Source organism: Necator americanus, chromosome III (assembly GCF_031761385.1).
Source record: "Necator americanus strain Aroian chromosome III, whole genome shotgun sequence".
Classification (NCBI taxonomy): domain Eukaryota; kingdom Metazoa; phylum Nematoda; class Chromadorea; order Rhabditida; family Ancylostomatidae; genus Necator; species Necator americanus.
The window spans coordinates 35,910,397-35,933,800 of NC_087373.1; the positions used below are offsets into that span (position 1 = coordinate 35,910,397).

Sequence of the window (23,404 nt, forward strand, 5' to 3'; positions counted from 1 at the left end):
TGGAAGAGCGTCAAGTTTTAGTTCGGAAGCTGTAAACACATATCTTCATTCTATGCTCAGCCGATTTGGCTTTTAAAAAAAACACATTAGTGCTTGTTTGACACACCGTAACCTTCTGATCACATATAGCGAATTAGCGATGAGATCGAGAACGATGACGTCATCTACGTGTGGCGGCACGTTTCATCCCGACTACAGTAATCAATCACCACCACCATTCGAAACGAATTCTTTCGCATCGTCGCGTTGCCCTCGGACCATTTGTCACAGTGTAGAGATTTTTGAACTGAATCGAAGGGGCTATACATCCGAAATGTGCTATTTTTACAGTATCTGCGTGCGGATTTTTAACCATCATCTCAGACGCTAATTAGGGATTTAATTAAAGAATGAAGGATAAAGTGTCTGGGGTTAATCAATCCGCTCGGGATCCGCCACCACGTTCACTTCAATTCAGAATCGTTTGAGGTTCACGAACGTGTAACTGGCTTACACAATGACTTGCGGGGCTAGCCGATGTGTCACGTCAGTGTTTTTATCCTCCCAGACAAGTCTGGTACCAATTTATCGACTCCGGAGGGCTTGAAGAAAGGCTTGGTGAGCACCAGGGCGGATTCGATCTCCGATCGATCGACAGCGGAACTTCTTCCTGACTGCGCTACACCCGCCCCAATATCTTATAAAAAGTACAAATAATGAAACAGCCTAGTCGGTTTAATCTGAAGAGACCTAATGGTCTTCTCAACAGGTGTTTTTATAGAGTACTTCAATGAATATGCATAATCACAAGCAAATCGCTGATCTCTTGGACTTCAAAAAAATCTGTGGAAAAGTTTTAGGACCAGCGTAAATTTGGAGACTAATAACCAACGTCGAAAGCAAAAAATTAGTCCGAAAATCATTAGTTCTTCAGATTTTCCGTAAGTAATAGTTTTTTTTTTCAAAAGAAGAAATCTTTCTTTGAATTCCTTTTTTCATTCAAAGCAACAAAAAGGAAAGATTTATGTAGACGAATAACTAACTACATAAAATGACAAAAACTTCATTTACAAACTTTATTTTCTGTCTTTAGCTAAATTTCAGTATTCTTAAAAAAAGGTTAGGTGACAGGTGTGTAGGTTGACATATGTACGTCTGTGGAATTTCTGGGAGAAATTACAGGAAAAAATCGGACAATTAGCATATGTATGTCATTGTTATTACAATAAAAAAGTACTAGAACAGTAATGTAAAAGTAAAGTAAAATGAGAAAAAAAAACACGGAAATAATAACATAATATAAATATAAAATATTAAAAAAAATGCAAATAAAATAAATAAAATATGATAAATATAATAATGTAATGTATATAATATGTGAATATGAGAAGACGAACGTGAATAAAGGTATGAATAAAAAAAAAAGAAAGAAAATTAAGTGAGAAAATCAACTGAAAAGATCACGTCAATAAGTTTTCCAGTGATTATATCCGATTTTTTTTCTTTTTCCAAGTTTTTCCAATTCTTTCATCAACCATGAAAAAAAAAACTTATATCTCCTTCTATACTACATATTTTCGAACTTATAGATTGTCATCGGAAGCAAACGTAGGGTTTTGTATTGATTAATTTTTGAGAAAGGTCATTTTTGAATATCAGGATAGTGTCTACATACTTTGTAGTTTTATAGGCACAAAGATACGGTTGCGATCCAGGGTCGTTCATAGTTTATCCACCCTTTGTTCTCTCGAGTTTCTCGCCGGCTCGGTTACATTGCGCAATCGTCGGCGTAGGCTTTACATATATAGAGAAATGGTGCGACAGCCGTAAACGAAACCGTACGGATTATCCCATTTAACGATCATCGGCGCTCTTGTCACAAATCAAAACAAAACACGGAAATCCGAGATGATCTTTGCGCCGGGAGCGGATACATTCGTAAATCTAAGGTTAAGATTTTAAGGTTGTTCAGTAACTGTGTGAGGTGAACCCGCTGACAGACTAGCAACAGAGAAGTACGTAGGTGGGAAATTTATCCAGAAAAACCCCGGAAACCTAGCAGAATTTGACGAAAAATCCAGTTTTCACCCTCAATACTGCCGAATTTCTATTAATAGTGAAGTGTATTCGATCATACAGAAAAATCGATTACAGTAACTAATCGTATAATCTTTTCTCTTCATTTCGTTTTTATTTTTTTCTTTCTTTTTGAACTTATTTTTTGTTTCCTCTTAATTTTTTTTGCTTTTTTACTATATTTTTCGAAAGAAATTCAAAGATATTCAAAGAAATTAGAAATCCAAAGAAGTAATTTGAAATAAGAAGAGCAAACAAATTAAGAAATTCAAAATCTTCAATGACTAAGGCAATACTTAAGATTTGTGATTTATTCCATATTGGAACATCATTTCTAATTAATACACACGTTTTCAAACGTAATCGCTTCAGAAGATATACTCACTCATTGATTCCGTTTGGATCCGTCCGTTTTTTCTTTCCATTACCGTACTACTACGTAGCTGTGTCTCAAAAAACAAAGGTAAGTAGATGATATTGTTCAGAACGAAACAATTCCCAAGCGAACATTTACGTCTCAATCAAGCCTACTTTTCTGTGGATTTTTTTTCAAGTATTGATCGACTTTATGTGGAAAAAAAATTCGAAAATGAGCGAGTAGCATGTGTTGTCAGAGAATTTAGCACGTTAGCTATAGAGTAGACGTATCACATTCTTATGATTTTCGTCTCAATCAGGCCAGCTTTCCTGAGAAACTCGACTCAGCACTTTTAGGATTTGAATTTCATAGTGCGGGTGATAGTGCTGTAGACGGATCCCGAGGTCCGGACCACGTCTTTTTAATTGCTATTTCATGTGGTACATTACCATTAACAAATACACGATATACGTTACTAAAAGCTCCAGATGAGAATAAATGTAAGTTCCATACTTTTAAGGACACCTCACTGTTGTCCTTTATTCCCCTAACGCTAGGCCGTCGATGGACTTGGTGTATCCTATACGGGGGTGAACCAATCAGTTTGAGCAGTGCTATGAAAACTACTTGCCCATTTTTGTTTTATTCCCACTTAATCTCTAGAAATACTTTAAAATATTTTTTGTTATATTTATTTTATTTATTTATAATTTATATTTCCTACCAATGTGCCTACGAAGTTTTCAGACGTAACTTTTACTACATTTAGGCCGATTCGTTAGTACATTGATAAGCGATAGGTGCTTGCTAGCAGCGTCCCCATATTTACTTCAACAATACTTCTCTCGAAGACGTCAAAAAAGCGAAAAAGTCAGGTTATGATAAAGGTCCCATCTAAAAACCTTGCAGGCACTCCAGCATAAAACATACACAGAACTATGTCGAAATTCCTAGACGTGGGAACGTTTGAATAAAGGTAAAGACAGGAAGAAAATGAACAATGTCCGGGGTAGAGTAATAGGTTAGGTCAAAAATATCTCCATTTTGTTTTTCATTAATTTATTCTTAAAAGTAAAAAAAAGAATAAATAATAAAAATAAATATAAGTACACAAATAAATAATAAAAAACAAACAACTAATAAGAAGAAATTCATAAAAATGATTTTAAAAAAATTAATTGCGATTTATTGAGCTTCTTTGCAAAATCTCTCGTTGTTTGACGTGGATTTTGTTCCAATATTGACTTCAAAATATCGTCATCGAAGGTTGATGGGCGACCCTTCATCGGTTCATCTTTCAAGGTCTCCAGAACATCTCCAGAACGGAATTTGACAAACCAATTTCTAACCGCCCGATCGGTTATCACTCCCTCACCACACACACTGTATATTTTTTAAGCGGTGGTCGCAGCTCTATCACCTTGTTCGAATTCCCGAGGCATTACATGGCGCAAATGTATTTTTTGATTCTTCATTTTCATGGTGAACAAAAAAAAATGATAAACGTAACGTGCACAACACTTGACTGCTGTCTAAAGACTAACAGAAGCTTAGTCTGCGCAACGATAACAAAAATCCCTTGTTTGGGTAACCCATTGTATGTGTAAGCAATAATAATAGGTAGCTGGTCCCAGGACTGAAGTTATTTATTACCCAACCTAATAGCATGTACCCAACGTAATAGTATGTAAAGGTTCCCTTGATTACTTACTTGATTCAAGATGTCTCTTATGCTAGCTTTAAGTTTGCATGATTAAACTGCAAGGTACCCTAAAAACTATAGCTTTTTTCCTAAGCTGATCTCCAAGTCATCTCTTCATTTCTTTATTTTTTAAAAACAAAACATATCCAATTTTTCACATTCCAGAGATAAAATTATTCTTAAAGTTTGAAGTATCACTTTATAATTACAATAAATTCGGCATGAAGAGTAAAAACACCAAAGGAGAAGGTAAACGAGTAAATGTACAGACTTTACGTGCACATAACAAAATATAGCACGTCTGACGCTACGGTTGCCATGGGCAACACAACATCTTCAAGGGCTCGGCTCGGAATTGGTGCAATTTTGCGTTTAAACGCAAAAATAACCATACGGAACCATTACGATCCCTGTAGACGTAAAGTTCGAGAAAAAATACTGCGGTAAAAGAACATCAGATACCCGTGACATCTACAGTTGTCACTAAAATTTACAAAGTAAACATGTAAAACACGATATCGATATGTTGAAACCAACTTTTGCACTTAAGCTAATGACGCAGAGGTTCTATACTGTGAATAAAATGAAAGAAAAACATGCTTATTATAAAATCCATGAGCAGAGAATGAGTTCCACTGACACCATTAAGTGCTGTTGCCTATTCACCTGCTGAAAAAAACCCAATTTGACATTTTCAAGCATAGAGTTACTAAAAAAAAGACCATGGAAGTCTTACTTTTTCTTTTGTTGCCCACCAGTCACCGCTTTTTTCTTCGTTTTCGGAGCTCCACCTCCAAACAAATTCGCCATCATTTCACTTACATCAGGCATATCCAGCTGAAAACAACAAGGAATTTTGATATGAAATAGGTAATATATTTTCCTACAAAGACTAAGCAAGAATACATCAAAAAATTAGAAATAAACTTCCTTCTGGTAAAAAAAAAGCAAACACGTAAGGAGGAATAGAAGAATAGAAAATAGAAGGGAACGAAGGAGCGAAGGAGAGGAAGGGGAGGGAGTAAGTGTAGAAAGGGAAGGAACAAAGATCTAACAAAAATAAACGAATTTTTCCCGTCAAACATACCTTTGGCATCTGCATCTCAGATATTTCTTTTTGCAATTGAGGATCATTGGCCGTCATCCTTAAAAGAATCCATCAGAAAGGAATCCAAAATATTTGAAAAAAAAATCCTAATCTACTACGAATGTAGCATATATCTTGACCTCATTTTATTGAACTGAGCAACACCGTAGTTCCATGACCGTGTCATAACCTACGCACTATAGATACCCGTTCACATAATCAATCAATACCCACAGTCATGAGTTTGTGACTGACTGATGTGACTCTTGTCTCCGCCGACTTGGCATAAGCCTACATAAACGTGCGGACAAACACAGCGTGCAGTGAATCTGTCAACAATCGAAATTCTTGTTGAGGAATTACAGCTGATTGCTAAAGGAATTTGGAGTTGCATATTCATATTAGGGATAACAATCATATATCTAGAAAAGGGTGGTGGTACTCTCCGAAAAAGTCTTTTGTGGACAATTTACATCAGAGAATATTCAAAAGACATCGGGGGAAAATGAAGAAAGAGGCATTGTTTTCAATTTTATGAACCAGCATAAAAACTTTGCGTAAACGCTTAAAAGTTGAACTTTTGTAAGTAGATTAATTTTGGATTTTTCTGTAGTATTCAAAATCTATTTGAGAAAATACTGCCACGTTTTAGCTAAAAAGACCAGGAAAGAAACTATAAATACTCAGAACTCCCACGTCAAATAACTTTTACCAATAACTCTATTCTTTTTTTTCATAAATTTTGTTGTTTGAAAGCGGTGCGGTTAGGATTGAGGGAGAACCCCTGCTAGCAGCAATCATTGCTGTAGTTGGTCCTACCCGATCCCAACCGTTAGCTTCAGTGCAAAGTTATCGGGCGCAGCCGCTTACGGAACTGTACCGTGCTTCATGTCGTTTTGACCCGACTATAGTTAGTATGACAGAAGTTTGTACAAATGTGCTCAAATCTATCCTATGCTGAAAAAGAGTCTTCCTCATTTTAGCACATACTTAGAAAATATTCTCTCGTTCATATCTTAACAAACGCAAAACACTCACTTTGGAATAATGAGCATAATGATCAGTGGTACCACTAGCATAAGTACCATCGGATTGAACAGCATATCTGTGATTCGCCATTCTTCTCGTTTCCGGAAATACCGGGTTGCTTCTCTTGCGCTTAGCTTCAAAGGATATGGTAGCTGATTTACAACATTTGGCTGAAATTAGAGTTCGTCTTAGAATTTTCATGATGCAAAAAAAAGAAAAGAAACTAAAAGTATGGGGAAAAATAGGTAGGAAGAGAAATACCTGAAGTACAGTGAGTTTCCTAGCACGAATTTTTCCTTTTGCTGTTATGTCAACACGAATTGGTTCGAATACAAAGTCCACATTCTCCACCTTAACAGTTTATCACTCGTCATTTAAAAAAAAAGTACTTGGGAACTGAAATATTCATCAATCTGTTTATTATCTTGCCTGTACGATGTAACTGCCGCTGGCTACATTATCCACAACAAAGGAACCGTCTTCACGAACAAATCCAATATATTCGCCGTGATTCAAAAGTACACGCGAATTAGCTGCCCACTTACGGCCGGAATTCGCTGATGACGGGAAAATAACCTTCAATCCGGCAAAATATCAAACGTCTACTTCGAAACTAATAATAATAATAGTAGTAACTAGTAATAATAATAGCGAGTAATAATAGCTATACGCTTACATTTCCTTCAACGGTGAATGTGGTCCTTTCGGTAGAAGTCACGTCTTCAGATGCTAGAGAAAGAACGAAAACGGTCAACAAAACCAGCAACCTCATTCCTAAAACGAAACACTGCTACACTTTCATCCACCAACTAAAAGGAAGAAAAATAAATAAAGGGAAAAAAGTAGCATCTGGTTTCACACCACTTAACCATTAAGATATCAAATTTTTGTTCACATTTATACAACACTATCAGATCTTGAACAAAATAAAAATGAAAACAACTTTAATAAATTAACATAGTTTCTTGAATCGGTGAATGGGGTTGGTCATAGCATTGATTCAAATAAAGCATAGATTTTGACTTCCAAAGAAAAATGCTACTTTTCTACATGAACATAACAGAGGGTACTAAGCGCTCATGAGTATAACCTGAAACATTCCATATAAGCGCTAACTGATATGAAGTGAGGAACAAGATGAAGGCAGTAAAACATAAACATATCGCCACCGGCCTATTGCTATAGAAATTGGGCATAAATGCGTGACCGCGCATCGATTATAGGTCATAATAATCACAAAATTTTCACGCCGTCAATATGCTAAACATTTCTAGAGGAGCATAATTTTCAAAATGAGGCCACAGAAATTGCTTCCACGCAGAGGAACGTTCATTCAGGAGATGCAGAGATGCAGAGAGTAGAAATCCTCTCAGGTCGGCAAAGAACACATCGATGTTTAGTTGAATCGTTTCAGGAATTCTTCAGCTGAAACACGAGCTCGTGCGTTCAGAGCGAGCTTCATATCGCTAATTTCCTGAAAGAAAAAGAGAATGTAGTACATTAATAGTACTGGTTTGGGAAACGAACAGTCCTACAAAAATTAGTTATTTCTCTACTGGATGTAACATGCTACAGTAAGGAAGTACAGGAAACCTAATTGAATAGAACACCAGTAGCACTACTAAAAAAACAAAGAAAGTTAAACTGTGATAGGAGCTCCGCATACCTTATCGATTTCTTGCATGAAATGAAGTAAGAAATCTACCAGCTTGTGTTTGTACATCGTTTCAGTGTGCGATGCAGTGATCAAGAATGAAATATCATAGCCTTAAGACAACAAGACGTTGAATGCAACACTAGATACTGCTATTACCAACAAAAACAAACAGCAGCAAAATAATACATCTCTTTTTTTGTTCAAATGAAGTCCAGTACCTGGCAACGGTTTACGTCTTAAAACAAAGAAACTGTCCGCTCGCTGACACATGAATCGCGTGAACTTATGGCAAAGAATGCGTTCAATCTCGTCAGATTGCTTAATGGATATTGATACCCTAAAAATCGTTTTATAATCGGATACACCAAACCACGTAGAACAAAACAAAGAAAGAATTAGAATTCAAAAGAGCGCTACACGTTTCGCAAATGTAAATGACATATGTCTGCATGCATTTACATTCTGTTTCACAATGGAAAAGAAGCGAAGACCGTTGAACTGTGAACCAGTGAAGAAAAGAAAATTTAGAGATGTTTTCTTTTCTAAAAAAGGAACAAAAATTCTTCACGATTCTTCGGAGAAACGTCAAAGACTTCTCGACTCTTCGGCGAAACACCAAAGATGAAAATTAAGATCAGAACAAATCAAATCTACCAACCTCACGGAATTAATAGATGGTTCAATAAGCACCCGTTCTTGTTTGTTACGTGCAACAACAACTGGAGTCATAAGAAGCTCTTTGGATGTACGAACTTCCACCTAAACATACAAAGAAATCAGATGCAAATATTGCTATAGCACTTATCCGCGATACAAACCTCGGGTTTCATGTGTCGCTCGACTACCTGCGAGCTGAACTGTTCAAGACAAAGAGCAGCTTGAAGGGTATGACGAACTGCTTCCAGGTATGGTTGCAGTGTGGCACTCTATAAAGGTAGATCTAAGCACTTTTCAATCACAGAATGATTTCAATCAAAATGAAAAGAATCAGTTTACCAGAAGCAACTAATCGATGGAACAATTAGGGATATCACAGTTATTTTAACTACATTAAATTTTCATAGATAAGTCCGCTTGATAAAGCTTTAGCTAATTAAATCTTGATGACTCCGAAGCTTTTTAACTTACTTGTTTTGGTTGTAATGTTCCATCGTTAAAAAAAGAACTCGTTAGAAAACCAAGCAAAAAAGGCGGGATAATGAAAAAAAAGCGTCTTTCTACAAAAAGGAGAGCGGACTTATCTATGGGACTTCAGGGTAATTATATAACCAATAACCAAACTAAGCTACAAGGCATCCAGTTGAGAATTATAATTTTACCTTCAGGTTAAAAAATCAATAATATAGGCGAGCGATTCACTACTACGGCCAGTGGTAACAAAGTAGCTACTTAGGAATAATTTTTAGATGCAATGAAAAAGTCCGACTATATCTAAAAATTCCTGAGTACGTAATCCAGCAAGCGTTAAGGTTGATTAGGTTCCTCACAGTGGTTTTTCTATATGGTAGCAAACGCTAGTCGGCCATTCATTGAAATATTTCTTTTTTCAACCAAGCAAATAACCGTGGAGTACTATGTATTACTTGTTTCGAATATTGTTGGGAAGTAAAATAAAAAAGGAGGTTGGTAATGAATAAAGATAAAGCTCACCATATCTGAAGATGATGTAAAGATGAATCACAACAGGAACTACTTCGCAATCAAGGCCACTTAGTTCGATGCCTGTCGGAAGAAAAAGATCTTCCCATTGAAAGATCCACAAAAATTTCGATTGACGAAAATACGAGAGAACAGCAATGCGAAACGTTGTTAATACCGGAAGCAATAAAGGAGACAAAAGACCATAAGAAGCAAGAAAATAAATCAAAATCTATGTTTGAGTGAAGAAAAACGAGATCCTTCTAGTCATTTCTGTACGGGGAGGACTCGATGATAAAAATTATTGAGAAAATCCGAGAAAAAATCAATAGAGACCAATCGGAACATCTTCAAAAATTTACATAGGTCGAAACGATGCGTAATGCTGGAATCAATCGAGATTGCTAAGAGTTCGATAGAGCACAGGCAGAGTGGAGTACGCAGGCAGACAGACTGTGTGAATCGCAAGCCTGCGTATTGTCTTTTGATGTGTCGTCTCGAACAAGATCCGAATTTTTTCGAATGACTGATTTCTTCGGGAGAGTTGGCGGGATGATGTTCTTCTTACGTTTATAGGGGTAAGATGTAGTTGGATGGGACCTAACACTGCTCTAATCGACTTCTACTCTGATACGCAAAGGAAAGGGACGTTCCTAGAGCGCAATGAACGTTCTTAACCGGCAAATGCGGATCGTGAAAAACCACATCTCGGACTATTTTTGGTTTTTTTGAAAGTATTACATGAAGTCATTTAGCTATTCACCTACACTAATTCTGTGTGAAGAATTTGGTGGAATCAAAGCATTAGTATTTCCTGTTCTATCTTACTTTTTCTCTTAGTGGCCTTATCCTTAGATTTTTTCCTATTTATTTATTATTTTTATTTTCCTTCAGATTTTCTATGAATAATACTTAGGTTTTAGTGACTCGATTGACTTAGCTATTCACTTTCAGTGATGACCTCTCTTGACAAACTATTTCCTTCTCAAGTAGTCAAATGAGAAAGAGATTTGACAGTTAAGAACGGCTCCATTTGCGTTTTTTTTCGCACTCTAAGCGCAGAAAGCGAGTACAGTTCGATAGGAGCGCGGTCGAGTGCCCCCTTTCAACTACTCTTTACCCATAACATCATACATGTGTTTGTGAGTACTCTGTTTTGTGTTGCCTTGGCGTGGTTATCTTTCCTCGACTATACATCTACACGTTTCTATCTTTTTTCTTCCTTTTTATCTATTTTGAGAGAGAAAAAAAGTTAAAAAAAACAGTAACGGCTGCTACTTCTCTTAAGCTATTTCAGAATAATTTTACAGGCGTTAAAATTGATTTGATATTCAGACGCAATCCGTAGTTATTGGAGGTCCTCGATAATAGCGAACAAATAGGATGAAGCCTAACGTCAGACGTGCTCTATATAAAACTTAAAGGCATCACCCCAAGAATCTGAGGTGATATGGATTTCCGGTGGAGTATTCGTAAACGGGATCGTAGATTATGAAGAGAAGGGTGATTCCGTCCATTTCTTCCTAACTGCCGTAAAAAACGGCCCGGAAGATGCGGCGCGTGCACAAGGCTGGCGCGCTCCAATCGAACTTCTAGGAAATAGCGCGCCGGAACGCCCGAAGCCGTAGAAATATTTCAGCGACCGCTTTCTCCGAGTTATTGGTGGATATCCAACATTTATTGAATCATACTATCCAACAGTAGAAAATGTTACAATTAATGAGCTTCAAGAACGACTTCCACCACACTTTACCCGTTTACAAGAAGTGTTCACCATTCTGTTTTTACTAGGATTTTTTTTTGTTTGGACATTTCATTTGAATAGACGAATATTATTTCTTATGTAGCAAATGAAGCAGTGGGCAAAATTTCGGATGGTCTTCATTGTGGGTGTTGTTGTAGAGTCATCAGTCGGTTGTCGGGTAAGATGTAGTTAGGGGAGGCCACTTAGTGGCGCCCTTATTTCTGGAAGTAAATGACTAAATCACTTGGGGCCCTATGACCTAAGAATTAGCCCTAGAGGATTTATTACCTGTGGTCTAAAGTTGCTAAGAGAAAAAAGTAAGAAAGAGTGTCCAGAAATAAGGGCGCCACTGAATGCCCTCCTCCTCCCCCAACTTCATTTTCCCCGGTTGTGTGTAAGGGGACCATAAATACGATCTGCTAAAGGTGGATTACTTGAGTTAAACATTGGCAGGATGATCTAACGTGGTTGCCTTCATCTTCGCCGAGTCGAGTCGTGCTTCATCATATCCGATCACCGTATCCGCTTCGATCTTCAAGGTTAGTGCTCGAACAAAATCTGTACATTCGTCGTCGTAACATATTCTGCGAAATGTTACGTCTTGTCTCAGCTCCCAACTCATGTGTGGCCAAGTGCCATCACCGGGATTTATTTGAGATTTCGTTGGAGATCCTCTCTCTTCCCCTCATTATTTCCGTCTGAACTTTCTTTTACGTTCACGAAGTAGTGTTGTTTTCCCGCCAAATTAGAACATATCAAGATTATCTTATCTGAATACTTTGCGAATCATCTTCTGCATTTACGAATACGTATTGTAGCTTTGTAAAAACCACAAATTTGTTTCTTTTTGGTTTTATCTTGCACCGTTTCGTCGAACGATAAATAACTGATTGGTATTAATCAAATATTAGCCTACATAAAAATGACATTACTTTCTAATACGCCAAGTATTTCCTTGCAGATCTTGTCAACACTTAGCCGCTTTTTCTGCTTGTCCCTTAAGTTCATGTTCATCTTTTTGACTTACTCACTTTTCATCCAACTACAAAGTTATTTCAACCAATAATGTACTCATCAAAATGATCACTGATCTTAATTCATCGATTGCCTAGATTGATCCACTTGGCCCAGAAATTAGGTGACTGCGACTTGTCGACCGTAGAAGGAAATTTGTGAGAATGGACCTAATGCTTACTTTACTATTCTTAGTTTAAGTAATGCCTTGAGGCTGTGTTGAATCTATTCGGCTGTAAAATAACTTGAAAAACTTTTCATTCGTATTTTTTTTTCAGTTTTAAAGTCACGAGTTCTTGTTGAACATCAAAACAACTAAGGCATCAAATTAATCAATTATTTACAACCTACCACATTACGATCGATTTGTTGACGCCGTTTCTTCGAAAAAGTTTTGATTAATTCCACGCAATTTTGTATTCTATTCTTGTTTTCGAAACAAAAAGATAGTAGCAATCAACACTCCCAAATTAGAACTAAAAAATATCTTGATCAAAATTATCGTTTTTGAACCTTGCAAACCACTTCTGAGCTGTAGAGCTGTTCTCGACTATGAATTCGTTTCTGTACACGAAGCAAATGTCTCGCGATATTTCGATGGACTTCTGGTTCCGATGAAAAGCGAAGGGAAATTTATGTTGAGGATAATTACTTGATGTAGAATTTGCAGCTAGGGAATTCCCTTTCAGGTTCAAGATGTTGTTTTTGTGTTGTAGAGCAGAAAAAGCAGAAGAAAACTTGTTCATGGTTATGCAAAACAACAACACGTATGTAGAGCAGAAAAAAAACTCCTTACAGTGGTTATTTCATTTCTTACTCGTTTTCTATCCATTCGTCCAGTTCGTAATGCCAAGTCATCAAGAAGAGAGGAGTTAGAGATTGTTAAAGGCATCATCCCGCGAATCTGAGGTGGTACGGATTTCAGGTGGAGTATTCGTATACGGGATAGTAGATTGTGGAGAGGGGGTGATTCCGTCGATTTCTTCCTAGTTGCCGTAAAAACGGTCCGGAAGATGCAGCGCATGCACAAGGCTGGCGCGCTCCAATCGAACTCGTTGTAGAAAGTGGCGCGCCGGATCGCTCGAAGCCGTATCTTCCGGGCCGTTTTTGAAATCTGTACCACCTCAGATTCATGGGGTGATGCTTTTAATAGATAAACTGTTCCTGAACAAATGGTTCATTCTAAAACCTAATATATTCGAGTGAAAACGGCATGAAGCTCGGTGCAGTTGCGTAAGCGGCTTCGCTCAAAGCAGTGCGGTGGAACGTAGAGGTAGAGATCGAGGTGGGACCATCTCGAGATGTAGTGATGAGCAGTGCCAACAAAGGCCCCCGTCTATCCCAGCCGCTAGCTCCACCGCACCACTTCGAGCACAACCGCTCACGTAACTGAGCCGACCTTTAACCGACCGTCGTTTTCACCCGACTACACATAGTGGACGGGTTTCGTGGTGGTTTTCCCTGAATGTACTGTTTTGTTTGACTTTGAGAGTCCTAACGAATGTTGACAACGACGAAGAAATGAAGCTCATTAACCAATTTGGCTAATTACTTCACTATGACGAGACTTCATCCACGGAATATGAACACATTTCGCAGAATGGACGCGTTAATAGTGCTTTTTCAAAACATCTGAATTGGAACTCTGCAAAATCTGCATAAACTCAGCTTATTTCCGATCGCATAAAGAAATTTGCATAAAGTCCGGTCCAAGATTGGGTTTGGTGGAATTTTCGTTGTTGAATTCTCTCTAGCAAAGTGTGGGATTCTCTGTGCACATGGGTAGATGCTCTGGAAGTTTCGCAGAAAAAGAAGCAAAACTCTTCTAACAAACAACATTAAGCCGCTTACTAAATGCATTAGACTTATTGCGACGACATTTTAATTTGTAATTTGTTTCAATGGTGATATGATAATCAGATTCACCAAAAAAAGGTCGTGGTTGAAGTATTCTGATCCTGATTCCTATTGTTTCCGCCCATTTTCGGTTCACCTTCCGCTTACTTTTCTCCTGTATTCTTTTTTTACCGAATATTTCAATAATTTTCTCCGAATATGTTGTTTTATCAAATTTTCTTCGTAATATGGATGTGAAGTTTTACCATACTAGTTTATTTGAACACGAACACATCAAGGACGAACTTAAGAAAGATATCTGGTGTTTTTCGACCTTCCGGGAATTGTTGGCCCCAACTGAAAGTTTTCGTTGTTTTTGAATACATGTTCTATCGTTCCTACGTTTCTTTTAATTTTGTTTTTGTTTCTTCTATTTTTTTGACTTCTGGAATATTATGATGCAAATATTATTTTGGAAAATTCTAAATGATATGCGATTAGCTGTAACCTTTGTTTGGCTAAGTATGATAGAAAGAAGTCGGTAGAAAGTCTTTAAAATTGAATCTGTTGTTTCTTCAGTGTTTTCTTTGTTTTTATTCGCTTTATTATTGTTTTTTTTTGCTACCGTAGCTGTTTTTGGAAGAGTCATCCTATGGAACACTGCAGGTTTTTTTCTTTACTGAGACAATTTTCGTTTTTTTTTGAGATGGTTGTGAAGAAATATCATCCCAGCTAAGTAGAAAACAGCTGGAAACTACAGAAGGTTCGTTGTAAGGCATGAAAACCATAGCATTGTGGACGCCCTTTTCGAAATCAACCGTTTGAACTATAGTTGGAATGTTATTTGCCAAGAGTAGAAGAAATATGTACGAATGTGAACAATATACAGATGTAGCAAATGCATAAGGAAAGAGTAATCCTAATTTTTGAGTTACCTAGGAACATAAGAGAGTCATAGCTTCTCGAAAGCTCTAGAAATTCTTTTGTTCTTAAGAAATAGTTTGCCATTCAAAGAAAACGTTTATGGTAGAACTTATTGTGACTGGAACGATGGGCAGAATCATAGTCACCACCATGACGAAACTAGTTTTGTGGAAACAATCGATGTGAAATATAAACACTAATTGAGGTAAAGCAGTAAATCTCCTGCGAATGTAAAGAAGTTGTACAGTCACACATAGACACACACATGAATACATACAAAATTAACTAGCTTGTCAAGATTTTAAATCAAATAACAGTAATGAAGTAAAAGACAAAGATCCATCTGTTGACACAAGTTATCTTCATCGCGCCACCCACCTGTGAAGAACTGTAAAGAGCCATGGCAAACCGCAACGCATGCACGGTAGGTGACGCGTATTGAAACCAGCTGTTTTTTAAGGGAAAGAAGCGCTTAATAGCGCTAAGCGATAGAAAAGTTAGCACTAAAGTAATAAGCTTCTACGAATTTCCTTCGAAATTTATTATTCACGTTGTGCTCGTAAGGACTTGCAATCGCATTGTGGACCTGATGGTCGATTATGCCTCATAACCAGTAGTGATAGGCCAAGAATGACAACTGCACATCCAATTTGGGATACTGTAGACTGTGTGACGTCTTCGAACGGTACCCATAGTTCTCGCCAACATGTCACATCTGATGGACAATGGAAAAGACCACGCTTGAGTTCGAATCTGCAAATTTTCTACATTCTATGGAGAATTTTCAAGCATCTACAATTCTTGAATTTCACCTTGTTTTCTGGCATGGAGCACGATATTCGACGAAAATTGTGCGGGTTTTGAGAAGAATGTTAGAGTCTTTGTGAGAGAGTGCACGGTATCCATAACTATAAATGCAATCCTTTATAGAATGCACACATCAAATTTAACGAATTAAACATGAAAATAAACTAAATCGGTTGCTTGTAAAACAGTTGGGAATCTTGTTTTTCTCTTTATATGAATCGTCGACGCGTTGACTCATTTGTTGGTATTAATTAATTTCTTTTCTGAAAACGAACTACGTGTAGGAATTAAGAAGATTTTCCTACTCTAAACTTCTTCATCAAAGGTCTATGTTTCAACTTGCTTCAGATGACGTAAGCAGTAAATAACGCTATGCTCACTTCAAAATAGACGAGTGACAGACGTGCGCTCAGACATTAATTATCTTGTCGATCAAACATCATATGACGTATTTTATGTATGGAAATGTAGTCCTTATGTTGCTTAGAAAAAAGTTGCCGAGGAAATTTATAAATGGCTAAGGAGCGTAGTCCGTAGTGCACTATCTACTATCCTACTTCGTTTCTCTCTTCCTGCTATCCTCTTTTTCTTTTTTCTACAACTCATACGGTTGATTTGATTAACGACTCCTTCATCCATAAGTAATGACGTTTCCTGAGGAGAAAATTGTTATCGCGGAGGAATGTACATGCGTTCAAGTATCAATGAATCCAACTCTAGCTCTCTAAGAACTTCAGGAGGTTGTGCATATATGGTACTAAATGTGAATTAAAATTCATTGAATATCTTTGTTCACTGTATGTGTACACCTAGTACATTTAGATTTTCTAGAGTAGTTTTTAAAGATCAATGAACAGGAGAATTCTCATCGGATTTTCGGGAAGTTCTATCATGCTTTTGCAATCTTACAGTTGGGTCAAAACGACAAGAAACAAGATGCGTTTGCGCAAGCAGCTGCGCTCGAAGCAGCGCGGTAGAGACAGCGGCTGGAATCGAGGTGGGACCATCGCGAACTGCAGCGATGAGTGGTGCAGGCAAAGGTCCCGCCACGATCCTAACTGCTAGGTTCCACACCGCTCCCGAGCGCAGCCGCTCAGCGCAATTTCACCATGTTTCTTTTCGTTTTGACCCTAGTATTTACTTGTTTGGAAGGTGTTTGCTGCTCCATAAGCACTCGTAAATTTCATGTCTAGTTCTTGAATTCTAAAAAAAAAACTGAGAGACTTGGGAATAGGTCCTTTTTAATAGAGGTTCCAGAGAAGCGAAGTGATTCAATGACCAAATAATCTTCAGTACTTACCTCACGTGTGCACCGTTTATGTATCCGTTGGCATGTACGAAAGTTACTGTAACCATGTGCGGAAAGATGCATGTTGTGGTATTGTAGTCATGTGTAAGTGGTTGTTGTCTAAACAGATTTGTCTCCGAATTCCCCACATTCTTTCGAGGTGTAGAATTGGATGTAATTACCAATCAGCTACTACAAAGTGGAAAACAACTATGAATTCCGTGAAATTGATCATATCCTGCGAAAGGAATGAATACATGTGTCTGATGAGGCTCAAACGCTGATTATCTCACCAAACAATAACAATTAATCAGCATCAGAAAAAAAAGAGTACAACAAAATGAAGCTAACCTTAATGATCGTATAGATACACTAGATATTTTTAAAAACGAAAAACACGCATCACATCACATTTTTTCAATGGCAGCCTATTTGTTTATACTTTGTTTACACGTTTTGTTTAAATCTAAACCAATGAAAACACGTCACAAATCCGTCATAACATCCTGAACTTTCTCCTTAATTCACAGTACTACAAACCGAACTTCTCTTGCCGTAGTTATTCCCGTCACTGGTTGTTGTCAGCTACCATCCATCATAAAATTAGAGAGTGGAACATTTTTTGCTTGTAATGGCTTAAAAGACTTTTACTAAAAGTATGTATCTTTGCTGTTAGAAGCGGTACTCCGCGGTAATGTATCCTATCCGATAACATTCCAAAAAATTTTCAAGATTTGTTCCTGTCGAATATTTACCTAGACCGCGAACTTGCTTGAATATAAAGGTCTACTTACTTTATCAAAATATTGTACCGCTCCAGCATCTTAACCAGATCGAAGTTAATACGAGGGTTTGCAACACTATATGTGTATTACATATCGTCACAACTACAAGAATATCAATTTTCAATTTATTTTCTGAAGCCCCAGTAAATACTTCAATGACTCTTCATTTTCCACGAATTCCACTTTTCAACATTTGCTACGTTGATAGCTTTATGTTTTTTTTTTCTCACAAGTAAATTTCACATGTTCCTCAGAGGCACGGTTTTAATGCTATGGGAAAGGGTTTATTCCCCACAATGGGACCAAGATATGCTTGCTCTGGTCTCCAGACAGCCTACTCTGCAAGCACTGATTCGGTTGCACCTATTCGCCTGTGGGTTCCTTAGGACCGTCTCCCGAAGCACCGTAATGCGTGACAAAAAAATATGAGTTCTGAAGTGGACGTATGTAAGGAATTCATTTTAAATAAAATGGGCTCTAGTAGGGCGATGAAGGTGGGGATAGGGATCGAGGCGGAACCATCGCGAAATGCAGCGATGAATGGTGCTAGCAAGGGTTCCCATTCGATCCTAACCGCTACGCTCCTTCGCACCACTTCGAGTGCAGTCACTTGCGCAACTGCACCCAGCTTCATGTCGTTTTAATCCTATTTAACATTTCCATTCACTTTGTAAGAAAACTGAGCAAGAATTACGATACTTAATTCAGCTCCAATTACGAGTTTAGTATTCACACCAAGTTCTGTTATTGTGAATACCAAACTTGTAGGAAAGGAAAACAATAGTTTTAACGCTAGTCACGTAAGCTTTTTATTATTTCTACTAGAGAATATTCCACGCTCATCATACAAATTACAAATTTATGAGCTGTGTTTCGACTTTTCATCAGTTCCACTGCTCAAATGGACAACATTGCATCCAACTATCTACTTTGCGAAAATGTCTTCAGGTGTAATAACGAGAACGAGACGCGATCCTAGTCTACGTTATAACGTTCAAAGGTGCATCATGACAAGATCATTGTTAACGACAAAAAAAGAGCTAAGCTTTCTATTCGATGTTAAAAATCATGGAAATTACCTTAGTAGCGGTGTCTCACACAAACCACAATTGCAAATGTGCGAAACATTTGGAACAAAGAATTCCCTCAGCTGATCAGCTAGTAGGCAACCGCTTTTATCGACCTTTAAAATCCAGCAGTTTATTCATCCCTTCCATGGAGAACGAAAAGAAAAACATACAAATCTTGCTGTCTCCAAGATGCACTCTGTAGTTGTGTTTACACCGAATTTTGCCAACTTAGCACTTCGTTCACAACGACCGTTTGTTCCTAAATACGATCCATTCGTACTTTTTTGTGTGTAGGGAACAGAAACGAAAATTTACCTGCTTGTAAGAATTGAAGCGGTTGTGATCCGGTGATAAGAGAGCCAGTATGATGACATTTCACAGATTTGTTGACATTCTCGTCCTCAGTGTAAGTTTGAGTGACAACAGAAGGCAACTGTAAACGACAACATTTTTGTTGTGAACTGAACAACTGGCTCAACTTCTTGACAGGACCAACATCAGCACCTATCTACGTACATTTCGTGCTACAGATATGGTCTCGTTGGTTGGCACATTAGAGCGACTATGATGTTATTACGCGGCACTTATTAGTAGCAAGTTCTATTTCTGGGATGATGTTTGTTGCAGGACCAGGAGTCAATATGATTGTAAAGCGTAAACACTAAGAATCCATAAATCTAACGAGAACTAAAACGCGCAGTATTTGATTTGGTTAGGAGGCGTTGTTATGTACAGTTCTTCAAAGCGAGTGAATATCAAATGTTTTTGACATCTTCAATGGATACGTTGGTGATTTTCGCTTGATTTTTCACTAAGTTTTTTTTTCTCCATGCAAATAACTAATAAGAATAACTGATAAGAATGCAATTTTTAATTGTCATACCTGCAAGTCTTTCAGCACGAAGTGTACACTTGAATCATTATGAATCTCAATCACAGCGTTCTGACAAACGTTACCAACTTGTATTCTGAAAATATTTCGTGGAGCTACAAAGAAAATATGTGATGTTGACAGCAGACCTTATTTAAGAGTATTTTTGGCCGGTAATAAATGAAAATCAAAATTATGACACTTGAATTCACTTGCGCGCGAATTTTCTGCATTGAGAGTGACTATAGTCGACTTCGCGAATTTTACGCACAAAACACACGAGAGGAAAAAATGAAAAGGAATATCACATTGGCGGGCTCGGCTTAATATCGAATTAAAACATATGACCTGTGGTGCAATTACGTGGTTGTGACCGGGTTGCGGAGCTGAGCGGAGTGCTACCGTGCTATTGGGTGTTCAGACGGCTGCACATGAGGTCAGGTCGTTTTCGCCCGACCATACAACCAGTGTGATGTATAATAGCTTACTTGGGACAGCCTTTCCTGTTATATTCAGGCCCAAGACAGAAGAAATGGACTACATCAGTGGATGCACAACTCCATCTATGAGAGCACGTTCAGGGAAAGTCGGTTCAAAATGACATGAAGCTCGGTGTAGCGGCGACTACGCTCAAAGCGGCGCCGTTGAACGTAGCGAAGCGGATTAGGATCGAGAGGGACCATTGCTAGCACCATTCATCGGCGCTGCTCGCGATGGTCCAACCTCGATCCTAACCGGTAGCTCCACTGCGCCGCTTCGAGCGCACCTGCGTACGCAAGTGCACCAAACTTCATGTCACTTTAACTCGATTATACCCACACTCCTCACCATCGTTTCTGTTCCGCTAAATGCCGCAGTACGACCAATTCTGGATGGAGCTGGCTACTACAGATGTTTCAGGTGTTTGGCATGGTCACGGAGTGCCGAATGACAGAACAAAAACGATGGCGGAAAACACATTTGTTTTATTTAAACAGCGATGCTAATGCACAAACGTTACGAAGAAGTGGGTGGCAGTAAAAGAAAAACGCACATATTTGCACACGGGACCATCTGGTTCTCTTTCTCACAGGAATAATTTGCAGTCGACCAGAAGGAAACAGAAAATTGGGATCCATTGCGACAAGAGTCGGCGGTAATTGTTGACCTGCACGTCTTACCATCGCCAGGAAACACATAACAAGACCATTTCAATAGTCTAAAGCAGGTTTTATCCGAGAAATAATCCAAGTGGTTCTCACTGAAGAACAGCCTAACCTGTCAGATTTGCTTGTCCATAGTGGTGGAAGTCGTTCTTGAGGCTCATTAATTGTAACATTTTCTAATGTTGGATAGTATGATTCAATAAATGTTGGATATCCACCAATAACTCGGAGGAAGTGGTCGCTGAAATATTCAATTTTGGTTTATAATATAGAGCATGTCTAAATTGAGGCTTCATCCTATTTGTCCGCTATTATTTAGGACGCTAACAACTACGGATTGTGTCTCAATATCAAGTCAATTCCAACCTCTGAATCCTGAGTTTTATCCTGAAATAGCCTAAGAACAGCTGCAACCGTTACTATCTTTCCTTTTTTTCTCTCAAAATGGGTAAGAAAAAAGAGACAAAATAGAAAAGCATAAAAGTATAGTCGCGGAAAGACAAGCATGCCGAAGTTACACAAAATAGAACACTCAAAAACACATGTATGATATTAGGAGTGAAATGTAGTTGGGAGGGGGACATTTAACCGCGCTCTCATTGAACTGTACTCGTTTTTTTTTACGCATAGAGCACGAATAAAACGTTTATGGAGCGCAAAAACCGTTCTTAACTGTCAAATGTCCTTCTCATTTGATCACTTGAGAAAGCGATAGTACGCCGATGGACAGGTGCTCGCTGAAAATGAATAGCTGAGTCGTTAGCGGCCCTAAAACCTAAGCATTAGCCTTAGGGAATCTATGAATTATGGGCGAAAGCTACTAGGTGAAAAAGGAAGATAGAGCTGAAACCAAACTCTCCATACAGGCGTACTGGAAGTGAATAGCTAAAATATATTATGTAGTACTTTCAACGAAACCAAAAATAGCCCGAGGTATAGCTTCTCGCAATCCGAATTTGACTGTTAAGGACGGTTTTTACGCTCCATAGACGTTTTTCTGCGCTCTAAGTGCAGGTCGAGTCGGTAGATTTCAACTTGAGCGCGGTTGAGTGCCCCATCCTCCCTCCTCCCCCCACCATCTACACAATCCCCTGATATTCTTATAGGTATTCACTTCAAATAGGTTATAAGTATATGTATTACAAGTACTCTTATACTATAATCATGACAACGCCTGAGAAAATGTGCGCCCGTACCCACGCCCATTTTTTTACGGTGCCCAGGGCGAGCATGTTGTGAGTTACGAGGTTCGAAATGAGATCATACGCCTATGAATCATGACCAGCCTGCTGGAACAAAAACAGATGTATGTTGTGGATGAGAAAATAATAATTGATGCCGACTAATTTATCACAGAGGAATTAAGAAAAGAATTTTTATTGTATTTCGAAAAAAAACCTCTGAGAAGTAGTACTTGAACTCTAATTGTATGCTACAATCGAGATCTACAGAAAGAATTCACCTGATTTGAAAAGGTATCTCCCATTCTGTAATTGCACAATTGATCAGAGCGAGTATACCGAACACATCGAAAAGATGCATATTGATCGGTAAGGGTCTAAGCCATCAGGTATAGCACTCCAAATGAGAGGAAAACTGTCATAATGAATAATGAAGGGAATATTATCAGATCCATAGTGGTTCTCAAAGAAACTGCAATCTACCAACTGACCTACCGCATCCAGCTGTTTCGCCCCGCCCGCCAGATCGCGTCACTATGGAGACGCCCATTCAACACCCGGCATCCATGATTTTTCCAAGCAAATTATTTTCAAGGAATAAAATACGGATGAATAGGTACTTTTCGGATTCGAATATGTCCATAATACACCGTCAAATGCAGAAAACTTGCTGCTTTGTAGTTCGCAACGGATCACTTGAATTACGCGCTCAAAACGAACAAACACGTCCGCGCGTCCGGCGACGCTGCCGAAGGAACTCGCTGTTTGTTTCGAATTCTTTCGTTTCGGCGTGGTGTTGATTTCTTTCTGGTCTCAGGGTTTTCTCCTTTTTTTTCTTTCTTTTTGTTTTTGAGCTTCAGTAGATTGGCAATTTGTTTGTATTTATTCGATTAGCGTTGATTCGATAGCTGTAACAGTAGGAAGAACGAAGTATTCGTTCTTATTGATCGTTTACTCTAATGAGGAACTGAGCATGCGGTTTCCTGCAATTCGATCGCTTAGCGGCCGTTTCTATTCATACAAGTAGCATGAGATCCTTCTATACAACTCTCTACCCCATTACCTGTTACTTTTTTATACCCCTCTTCAATAGTAGATAAGTAAAACCCATCTCATGTCTTCTAAAATCGTAATCGTATGCAAAGAAAGAAATTTGTCTGCTCAATCATATTGCAGGGAGAAATTTTCAGATTTCTTATCTTACTGTAGCAAA

The 23,404-nt window shown here is 38.2% G+C and overlaps 3 protein-coding genes across 5 annotated transcripts; all 3 read right to left on the reverse strand.

The window, feature by feature from the left end:
• Positions 1-4,777: 4,777 nt before the first annotated feature.
• Positions 4,778-7,003, reverse strand: RB195_012043 (uncharacterized protein; the record flags this gene model as incomplete). Its single annotated transcript, XM_064193721.1, has 7 exons — positions 4,778-4,784; positions 4,852-4,952; positions 5,203-5,260; positions 6,241-6,401; positions 6,493-6,582; positions 6,661-6,807; positions 6,908-7,003. The coding sequence occupies 7 exons, from the start codon at positions 7,001-7,003 to the stop codon at positions 4,778-4,780; spliced, it is 660 nt and encodes a 219-aa protein (XP_064051304.1).
• A 624-nt stretch (positions 7,004-7,627) lies between these two features.
• RB195_012044 (uncharacterized protein) lies at positions 7,628-13,179 on the reverse strand (the record flags this gene model as incomplete). 2 transcript variants are annotated; one of them, XM_064193722.1, is made up of 6 exons in its annotated part: positions 7,628-7,705; positions 7,898-7,998; positions 8,107-8,225; positions 8,547-8,647; positions 8,707-8,814; positions 13,102-13,179. In XM_064193722.1, 6 exons carry the CDS (start codon positions 13,177-13,179, stop codon positions 7,628-7,630), a joined length of 585 nt encoding a protein of 194 aa, XP_064051305.1. The 2 variants fall into 2 exon arrangements, with proteins under 2 accessions (XP_064051305.1, XP_064051306.1); XM_064193723.1 differs by lacking the exon at positions 13,102-13,179 and adding an exon at positions 9,539-9,541.
• Positions 13,180-15,586: 2,407 nt separating this feature from the next.
• On the reverse strand, positions 15,587-22,741 carry RB195_012045 (uncharacterized protein; the record flags this gene model as incomplete). 2 transcript variants are annotated; one of them, XM_064193724.1, is made up of 11 exons in its annotated part: positions 15,587-15,797; positions 15,857-15,952; positions 17,152-17,259; positions 19,004-19,107; positions 19,165-19,253; positions 19,310-19,427; positions 19,878-19,962; positions 20,899-21,063; positions 21,123-21,251; positions 22,473-22,568; positions 22,683-22,741. In XM_064193724.1, 11 exons carry the CDS (start codon positions 22,739-22,741, stop codon positions 15,587-15,589), a joined length of 1,260 nt encoding a protein of 419 aa, XP_064051307.1. The 2 variants fall into 2 exon arrangements, with proteins under 2 accessions (XP_064051307.1, XP_013307854.2); XM_013452400.2 differs by lacking the exon at positions 22,683-22,741 and having other exon boundaries at positions 22,473-22,552.
• Between the last annotated feature and the right edge of the window lie 663 nt (positions 22,742-23,404).